General features: G+C 42.6%; 1 protein-coding gene across 1 annotated transcript; it reads left to right on the forward strand.

Moving 5' to 3' along the window:
* The first annotated feature begins 1,446 nt into the window (after positions 1 to 1,446).
* LOC108672557 lies at positions 1,447 to 10,293 on the forward strand. Its single transcript, XM_018160251.2, has 3 exons — positions 1,447 to 1,516; positions 4,704 to 4,873; positions 5,185 to 10,293. The coding sequence occupies exons 1-3, from the start codon at positions 1,481 to 1,483 to the stop codon at positions 8,777 to 8,779; spliced, it is 3,801 nt and encodes a 1,266-aa protein (XP_018015740.1). The 5' UTR covers positions 1,447 to 1,480; the 3' UTR covers positions 8,780 to 10,293.
* The last annotated feature ends 253 nt before the right edge of the window (positions 10,294 to 10,546 follow it).

The raw sequence follows: 10,546 nt of genomic DNA on the forward strand, positions 1-10,546 counted from the left end.
GCTGCTTTGACTGCAACAAACTGCATGCAGTTGCTGCTTTGACTGCAACAAACTGCATGCAGTTGCTGCTTTGACTGCAACAAACTGCATGCAGTGAGAGGCTCAAGTTTTAGGAGTCGCTTTCTAATGAATTTGTTGTAAATTTTATTATTTTTCTAGTAACCATTTATGTTATTTGAAGGAAATAAGTCGGTAGAAGTAAAAATTGAAAATATAATAGCCAGAAGATTCACATTTTTATATTATGAAACATTTTGCTGTTTGCCTTATTTTCATTTTGTGTTGCAGAATCCAAGGTTATGAAGGGGTAACAATTTAAATAGTTTAGTCGCAGTTTGTTCAGATTAAATTTTATTCTTGATTTTATTTTGAAAAATAGAAATCGACAAGGCGAGAGATATTTATTAATTGTCCTACTGATAATGCCAGCCCCTGAAAACGAACGTCTAAGAAATGTACAAAATTTTCATGTGGTGAAAATTCAGTGAAAACGAAACGTTCGTGCGAGGTAAACGAGCGTAGAAAGTTGAAGTTTTATATGAAATTTAAACGTTTCATGGAAATTGAAAAGAGTCTTGGAATGTGAAACGTTATTTCGTGTAAATGGAAACGAACCACGCAAGAAAAAAACCGTTTAATGTGAGACGAACGTTTGAGCTACAACGTTTATTACAGAACGAACGTTTGAACTATAACGTTATTAGTGCTACAACGAAACCGTGATATCAGCTGTGACCTTCAAGTGATACTAGCGTTACACGGTCCTAGAGGCTGTACTGAATCTAGCTCACCTAGACAGACATAGAATCTATTCATAGATGTATATAACTATAGAAAAGCTATCTGCTTGTGAAAAATTTATTTATCTACACACCCTATTTTACCCGGAGCCCCATTAGTTGGAAAGAACATCATAGAAGTGCTAAGCTCTAAACCATTATTATTGCTAACCATTACCTCTCTTAACCATCACTCCTGTTGAATATTAACTTTAGAGAAAGTCTTTTTATAAGCAGGTTGTGGAGGAACTTTTTTAAAGTAACGAAGTAGGAAGTTTCGAACGAGCTCAGAAGTTCTCGTGAGATTACGAAAAAACTCAATGTTTATGAAACTTGAGAAGATGGTTCTAGCGAACTGCTTACCGTCTCCTGCGTGAGAACGGAGACTATATTTTTATAAATATATATAAAGGAGACGACTCCAGAGTTCAACATAAATGTGATTCTATTTTCGTAAATATAAAGTTACCCTAGTTTCTACTCGTACCTGTTTAAACAACGTCTATTTGAAACTTCCGAAGCTCACGGTCAATCGACTACCTCGGATCTATTGATATAAGAATATTTATAAAACAACTTATGCATGGGGTAAGAAAATTCAGTTTTCCCTAATGTGCTTGCAAGAATAGCGTCGCGCCGAGGAGCATCTGCGACAACACTACCTCCTTCGTCCGCATCTCGCGGCGCACTGAGTGGCTGTCATGGACGCGAAGTCGAAGAGGCCACGCATTTGCCAGGTGAGTTCTGTCTTATCTACGTCTATATGTTTGATCTTTTTACTTAAGATTTAATATTACATACTATGCTATCAAATGTGAACAATTTAATGTTATTAGTTCACTTAAGTCTTTTAAAAAGAATACGTTGTCTGCTGTGGTAGGATGGTCTTTACCCTAAGCTATTATATATTTGGTAGCGAATGTCAGGTGACGAGCTTCGATTTGAGGCAAAAAGGTGGAGATTTATAGCGAGAGCGTGAGGACTTAGGGTAATAGTTGAAAATTTAGGGGAAGATAATTGGGGAGATTTACGGGAGTGCTTGCAAAATTAGGGTGATATGTTAAAAATTTAGGGTGAAAGGGTGAGGATTTAGAGTGAGAGTGTGAGGATGTGATGCGATATGGAAGAAATTTGGGGTGAAAGGGTGCGGATTGTGAAGAAGAGCACAATGATTTCGGGTAATAGGTTGGGAATTTGGGGAAGAAAGTTGCTGTTTATGTGATCTCATGTCTTTTCTGAAAGCATGAAGATTTAGGGTACCTAGTAGGTTAAAATTTTACGTTAAAAGCGGGATATTTTGAGTGAGAGTGTGTGGATTTGGGGTAATACGGCTGTAATTTCGGGTAAAAAGGTGGGACAGTTAGGGTGTTATGACGAATACTCGCGGTAAAAAAAGTACACGTCGAAAAAGAGTGAGACTTGTCTTTAATAGCGCTGCAATTTTTGCGCTAGTGCGGGTCATCCTGACTCAGTTTGGCCCGGTCTAATTGTCGTATCAGTGCTACGCCTGCTTACTGCACGTGCTGTGGTGAGAAAGTGCGTCAGTATTTGCACAACACAACCCGTTAATTGTATTGAGTGTAGCCACCCAGGCACGCACCGCGTCTGTAGGTCACCCGAGCGACGGCCTCAGCGCTGCCCTCGTTTCCTGCTTCTGCTCTGCCTCCCCCACCTCCCCCATCTCCCCCACCTCTGTCTCTTATACACATCTAGATGTGTATAAGAGACAGATATGGACCTTTGATTNTTGGAGATTGTCTGTACTAGTCATTATGTTGGAGAGTGTCTGTACTAGTCATTATGTTGGAGATTGTCTGTACTAGTCATTATGTTGGAGAGTGTCTGTACTAGTCATTATGTTGGAGATTGTCTGTACTAGTCATTATGTTGGAGAGTGTCTGTACTAGTCATTATGTTGGAGATTGTCTGTACTAGTCATTATGTTGGAGAGTGTCTGTACTAGTCATTATGTTGGAGATTGTCTGTACTAGTCATTATGTTGGAGAGTGTCTGTACTAGTCATTATGTTGGAGATTGTCTGTACTAGTCATTATGTTGGAGAGTGTCTGTACTAGTCATTATGTTGGAGATTGTCTGTACTAGTCATTATGTTGGAGAGTGTCTGTACTAGTCATTATGTTGGAGATTGTCTGTACTAGTCATTATGTTGGAGAGTGTCTGTACTAGTCATTATGTTGGAGATTGTCTGTACTAGTCATTATGTTGGAGAGTGTCTGTACTAGTCATTATGTTGGAGATTGTCTGTACTAGTCATTATGTTGGAGAGTGTCTGTACTAGTCATTATGTTGGAGATTGTCTGTACTAGTCATTATGTTGGAGAGTGTCTGTACTAGTCATTATGTTGGAGATTGTCTGTACTAGTCATTATGTTGGAGAGTGTCTGTACTAGTCATTATGTTGGAGATTGTCTGTACTAGTCATTATGTTGGAGAGTGTCTGTACTAGTCATTATGTTGGAGATTGTCTGTACTAGTCATTATGTTGGAGAGTGTCTGTACTAGTCATTATGTTGGAGATTGTCTGTACTAGTCATTATGTTGGAGAGTGTCTGTACTAGTCATTATGTTGGAGATTGTCTGTACTAGTCATTATGTTGGAGAGTGTCTGTACTAGTCATTATGTTGGAGATTGTCTGTACTAGTCATTATGTTGGAGAGTGTCTGTACTAGTCATTATGTTGGAGATTTTCTGACTAGTCATTATGTTGGAGATTGTCTGTACTAGTCATTATGTTGGAGATTGTCTGTACCAGTCATTATGTTGGAGATTGTCTGTACCAGTCATGCGGTTGGAGATTGTCTGTACCAGTCATTATGTTGGAAATTGTCTGTACCAGTCAGTATATTGGAGATTGTCTGTACCAGTCATTATGTTGGAGATTGTCTGTACCAGTCATTATGTTGGAGATTGTCTGTACCAGTCATTATGTTTGAGATTGTCTGTACCAGTCATTAGGTTGGAGATTGTCTGTACCAGTCATTAGGTTGAGATTGTCTGTACCAGTCATGAGGTTGGAGATTGTCTGTACCAGTCATTATGTTTGAGATTGTCTGTACCAGTCGTTATGTTGGGGATTGTCTGTACCAGTCGTTATGTTGGAGATTGTCTGTACCAGTCATGAGGTTGTAGATTGTCTGCATCGTCTGCATGATTGAATGAAGGCTAAACCACTCACTGCATTACCCTTGCTAACCTTGCCAGCCAGGTTAACCACGTTATCTGTTGCCCCGTTCCCCCGCATGATTATGGTCAAGTTATCTGTGTAGGCTGCGTATGTTATCAGTATTTATGGCGTTGGTATCCTCAGACGTTATAGCGATAACGATTCTTAATAATCCTCTTACCTGAATTAAATTTATGATAGAAGTTCTAAGAATTTACTGCCGTTGATCATCTAATTATCTGTGGATAAGTAAATAAATAATTGTTTTCTGCTCACTTAATCACCCTCTCTCTCCTTCCCTTATCACCCTTGTCGTCTCAATCATCTCTCATACTCCATTCACACAGTCCGCTAGAATCACCCTGCATTTTAGTTTCGTCTACCCCGAAACCCTTTAACAACCCAATGCGCTAACCACCTTCGGCTTCGGCTACCTAGCTACTCCCGAGACACTAATCACCTTCGCCGCCCTAACCCCCTTCACCAAGGAGCTCCAATCACCTTCTTCGCTCTAACCACCTTCCTGATCGTAATCACTTCCAAATCTGGGATCATATCCCCTTCAGATCAGTGGGGACGTACCCCCTCCGCCCTAATCTCCCTCGCCGCCTTTAACCAACCTCTCATCCCTAATCATCTTGCCGACTTAGCCATGTCTCGCAGCCCTTATCGCCCTTTTCACCACTATCACCCCCATTGCCATAACTCCCCCCGTGACCAAAATTACCTCCCTCACCAGATCTGCGGGGACGTGGCCAAGTCCATGCACTTCGGGGGACTTTGCTGCGACTCCTGCAAGGCCTTTTTCAGGCGGTCGGTGCAGAGCGACGGCTTCCGAAACTTCAAGTGCAGCGGCGATAAGCGCTGCAGCATCTCCATCGCCTCCAGGAAGTTCTGCAAGCTCTGCAGGTGCTGTGCGGAGCTGTGTAGTTCTGTGTTGTGCTATCTAATGATGATAAGGCCTGTAAAGTGCTGCTCGATGCTGTGCGGTGCTGTGTAATGTGTGTGATGATGAGTGCAGGCTCTGAATGGACCTTTGTATGCTGCCCCTACCCGAAATAATGTTGAATCCCCGGAAATGACTTTACCGCCTTGTGTCTACCGTTGCATTTAGCTAAAACTAACATAATGATATGTAACCTAAATTTAAACATAATGATATGCATTTTTCGTCAGCGCTTCCGCTCAAGTGTTGATTGCAACGCCTGTCTGTTCGGCAGGTTCAACAAGTGCGAGAAGGTGGGCATGGTGCGCGAGTGGGTGATGAGCGAGGAGGAGCGCATCCAGCTCATGAAGAGTCGACTAAATAAGAAGGACGAAGCAACCACCTCGGAGCTGAATAGTTGTGCCGTAGATGCGGCCCTCGTGAACTCCTACAAAGGGCGCGTTGCGTTAACCGCTAGTGGGGCACCTAATCTACATGGCCTCAACCGCCGCCGCCACATGGAATATCGACGGCGCGAAATCGACGAAGGTGAGGAGCAGACGACGTGCGTTGGTGAAGACAGAAATGATGCCCCAGAAAGGGACCGAAGTGTGAATAAGAAACTCTTACTTGAACCGGGGGAAGTTGACCCTGGGTTGTACCGCATCAATAACAAGCTCGAGCCAGGCCAAGTTGACCACACCCTCTACCGAAAGCCACGTAAGAAGAATAATATAGCCGCTAAGGGGATTCCCAAACCTGGATGTAAAGAAGATGAAGCCGCTGTGGAGGTTGAACCCGAAGACGATGACAAATCTTTGGAAAAGGAGGCTGCCTGCATTGTGGAGGTAGAGCCACAGACGAAAATGTCTACCTCGTATTTTTGTAAGAAAAGGAAACAGAAAAGCAACTCATACAGTTTTGACAAAACGGCATGGCGGTCGTCATCTGAGAGCCCGTCCTGTAGTGAATATGAAGCTAAAAGTTGTCAAGATTCTTCAAAAAAAGCCCTTCTAGGGGAACCTAATCTATTTGAAAAGAATACAGAGTACAAATCTCTTGATTATTATGAGGTGGCGGCTGTGCAAAACACAGCTGGCAGTTCATTGACATGTCGATCTCCTTCCTCGGATGAAGGGGGGACTTCCCCACAATTCGTTGAAAATCGTCGCACCTCCCCAGATTGTCGACGTAATATTTTACTCAACCGTCGTCATCCTGGAAGCTCAGACAGTCTAAAAATTTCATGCTTAGCTTTGGAGCCTCAATCATTATGCAAGTCTAGTTTAAACTCAAACTCTGGCCTTGGTTCTGCTGGAAACTCGCTACCTAACTCACCATCATCGCCAGACGACGATTGCAAAGCTGATGACGTTAACGCCAGCCTCACCGACAGCAGCGATTTTTCCGTCTGTCCCGACGACAGCTCGAACGATCAATCTCTGAATAGCTTCCCGCGAGACCCTTATAAATATGCTATCATGATCAACGAACGACCTGGTCTACCCATCACTAACTACATGCAGAACCACGAATTATACAAGCTCAAGGCAGTCGTGAGAAGCATACAGCGCGTCGAACACTGCTTACCTTACCCAAGTGAGGCAAGTACGTGTGTCATGAGCACCTACTCTCACTTCATCAAACGTGTGTCCTTTTTCTTGGACCAGTTCGAGGAGTTCTCGAGCATGCCCATCGCAGACCAAAGCATTGCCATCGAAAGCAACATCACGGCCATTGCATTGGTTTTTGGCTCAAGCTTCCTGGATGGCCGCTCGGGTGCTTACAAGAATTTTTTGCCCTCGCCCATGGAGAAAGTCACTGACATGCCGGCGATTGAAGCCACGCTAACCCCTAACATCTTTCGTAAATTTCAGGAAGTCATTGGGGTACTTGGACAATTTCAGGTTGACATTCGAATGGGGTACATGGTTATTCTGATAATTGTGTTGAGTCGAAGAAACGACCCTAACCACCACTGTTTCTACCGTAAACTTCTTTACAATTACATTTGTTGGAAATATGGAGAAGCCAATGCTGAGCACATCAACAAGCATCTCTTTAAGGCCATAGCGGGCATCAAGCAGCACTCGGGTATTTTTGAGAGCATGTGTGCGAAGCCTGATCGTAGAGATTCGTTCGATGAAGAAGGATTCTCAAAACGAATCAAAACTGAATCTCCAGATGATGACTTGCAGCCTTCGTTGTCGTTCATGAGTGACACAATCCCGTACCAAATGGGTGACATCCCCTCTGGAGCTGCAGCTCCCGACATCAACGTTCTTCGTGACATGTTTTTCAGCGGAGCGAGTCGAGAAGAGCTTTGCAATTACTACTACCATGGTACATCCAACACCGATGTTAAAACTGAACCTTTCAGCTCTGACTACGAAGCTTTCTGCCCCACGTCATCTTCCAGTGTCCTGCAAGATGTGATAACGAACAACAACTCCCAGAAAGATCACTTCGAGTTAGGTGTGTGTAACTACACGGATTCCTCAACAATCACTTCTCTTGAGGACCTTAAAGTACCTCCACACACAGTTGATCTCAGTGATACCAGCAATCCGCTCAACCTCGCGAGCTATGGCGAACATGCATCACTGATCGAACAATACGGCACATTCTTTAACAAAAACATGGCCGAATCCGTGAATCAGTTAAGTATGGCTGATTCTAGCCAGCTACCCATCGCCGAGTCCACGAGTCAACTTACTATCACAGATACTACGAGTCAGCATCCCATCGATGAATCGATGAGTCAGCTGCCCATAAATTTCTCTAACCGTTTGAGGTCAAGTGATGGTTCGAGCATGCAAGAAATCATTGCGAAACACGGAGCTGACAAGCTGCGAGATCTTTATCTTGCAGGGGACATGGCGAGTTTGAAGTCAATGTTCACTTCTGCCAGCTCCACCTCGCTGACACCCACTGGAATAGACGTACCGGTACCTGTTAACTCAGCACACAACTACCCCATCTCGGCTATATCCAACCAAGGTGTCCATTTTTTAGACCAAATCGCCAATTTGGAAGAAACGCGAAGTAATTTGTCTGTTTCTGACTTGAAGCCAAACATGAACACACAATACAACTTGGGGAGAAGTTGTTCTTTGTCTCCTTCCTTACGGAGTCACCAAGAGACTCGGATGCCTCAGAAATTTTCAGCCCAAGGTTTCTCGATGGGACATCTTCAGGAATCCTACGACGTTCCCACTCCACGTCCCACCAAAGCCTCCTATGTACCTGTTCCTCATAGTTTCTACAGCCCTCAAAGTACTTATGATCCAACGCCTCCCCATTCTGCCAAGGATTCGTATGACCACATTCCAGCTCGCTTATCGAGCCCCTTACCAGCCCACGCAAAGTTTGGCAGCTCTAAGGACATTTTGTCCTCCATGTCGTCGTTTCAATTTTCAACGCCATCGTCAGCCGCTGCTTCGAACTTTTCTGCTTCGATGAAACGAAATAGTTTGGGGCGAAATTCTTTTTCAGCGAAGTCGGATGATGTCACTACAACAAAGAGCTGCAATAAAAATGACAATTTACTCGTCAGTGGGTTGACCAGTGAAATAGACCTATCTTTCAAAGGGTTGAACAGTCTAGACTTGTCTCTCAGTAGGTTGAGCCCTGGTAAGGACTTGAGCCGCACTGGAATGAGCACTGGGAGGGACTCTGTCAGTGGGTTGAACAGTAAGGGGGTATTACCAGGCAGTGGGTTGATCGCTGGTAGGGACCAACCTCTTAGCGGGTTGAGCAGTGACAAGGACTTTCAACCATACAGTTCAACTGTTGGAGTTGAACCCAACATAATTTCACCGCGCCACTCCCCTGAGCGACTCAAAGACTTGGAGAGAAGCCATTTTAATCCATCGAATTATTTAGACTAAGCCGAGCTCACATATTGCTCATCATTATTGTTATAGGCCGTTGTGTGAATGGTTTTTGTATGGAAAAATATTCTGAGAAGGGTTTTGAAAATAGAAATTTGTTTGACCTCCGTGTGACGCGAGTGTAGTCTAACTCTAGAAGTTTCATGTTGCACGCACTGCTCTGCACCATCGTTAAATACATATATGAGTTAGGTGATCATAAGTGGGAGGACGATCGTATGGCTGAAGATGATCGTCAGTGGTGAAATGATCTGAAGTGTGGGATAATGAAATGTTTTAGGTAGATTGGTTGTGTTTAGATATGATATTTTTGGTTTAAAATCATCTCAAGTTTTGGGATGATTGTGTGGTTTAAGTTGATCTAAAGTGTTAAGATGATGGTCTTAGGATGAAACTGGATGATCGTGTATCCCGCTACCACGTCTGCTAGGCAGGCATCGATCCAGACGTGAATGGTAGTTGATTATGCGTAGTCGCTGAACCTGCCACCATCACACTAGCATTCTCAGCAGAACCTGAGTTTATGTTCAACGTTATATTTATTGTTCACTGTAGGAATGATTCTCGAGTATTATGATTGCTAAGTATTTACCGGCGTGATGACAGACTAGTTAAAATCACCTAGATTGGAGCATGGAGTTGCGCGTTCGACACCCGTAGCCAGCTGTGAAAATTCGGCAATGTCTAGCATGGGCAATAGGTTAGGCATGATCTCTGTTCGTCAGCGCTTATGTCAGTATATTACAATTTCGTATTGTATTAACCACAAATTACTGGCTTGCCAAAAACTCAACTTATCAAACCTCAAAATTCAAAAAAGGAATCTTTTCAACCAAGCGACAGTCTCGAAAACCTTCATCCATCGACATGCGGTCTAGAAACCAACTCCAGAAACCTACTTAACCTCGCCTAAACCCCACCTAACCTCGCAGGCAAGACGGCGACCCCATTTAAACCCCACCTAACCCCACAACGCGGAATTAGTTTACTTTTAATTCACTTCATTGACGTAACTAATGCACTGTTGTATTGATGTGTTCACCGTAATCAAATTAATTAAGAGATCTGTTGTGTGCAGTGTGATAAATATAATGGACCTATTAAAAAGATGTAATTCATGTTTTTGATTGTAATGCTGACAAGTTGATTGCCTTCGATGAAGATAATACTGCATTATATATATTGAAATATTATATAATGAATATGATATATATATATATTGCATATATATACTGAATCTTTCTACTATCGTCGTATTGGTTTAATGAATATTGATATATATGGAATGTATTCGTCCGAAAAGTTCGTACGTCACCTCTGTTCCAATATACAATTCTGTTATGATGTACAAGTTTAATTGTGTCTTCAATATGGCGTAACTTTTCATGCTATGGCGCAAATTTTTATCACCTGTGAGTTCATTACGGACTTGAAATAGATTTATGATGCGTGGGAGCGTAGAGCAATAAAATTAATTCAATGGATTTTTTCTTTCTGAAGAGAAATGAATTGAAATACCTTATTATTAGAATATTAGTTTCAATTCAAGATTTATTACGATAAAACTAACTGCATAATACAAAGGTATTGCTCAAAGGTAGGCTTTGAAAATTTGTGTAGCTTTATTTTTGCCTTTATTGGACATATGATAATGTTTCGTTGCTTTATTTTACACATTATTAGACACGTGATTCACGTCGACTAGCCCAAAAGCTCCAACTTCAGTTCATATTAACTGGCCACCGCTAACGCGGCTATAATTTT

Source organism: Hyalella azteca, unplaced genomic scaffold (assembly GCF_000764305.2).
Source record: "Hyalella azteca isolate HAZT.00-mixed unplaced genomic scaffold, Hazt_2.0.2 contig13022, whole genome shotgun sequence".
NCBI lineage: Eukaryota > Metazoa > Arthropoda > Malacostraca > Amphipoda > Hyalellidae > Hyalella > Hyalella azteca.

Coding starts and splice junctions, on each gene's coding strand:
- LOC108672557 (XM_018160251.2), top strand. CDS start 1,481: ATGGACGCGAAGTCGAAGAGGCCACGCATTTGCCAG. Junction 1,517..4,703: donor AGAGGCCACGCATTTGCCAG/GTGAGTTCTGTC, acceptor CTCCCTCACCAG/ATCTGCGGGGACGTGGCCAA. Junction 4,874..5,184: donor AAGTTCTGCAAGCTCTGCAG/GTGCTGTGCGGA, acceptor TCTGTTCGGCAG/GTTCAACAAGTGCGAGAAGG.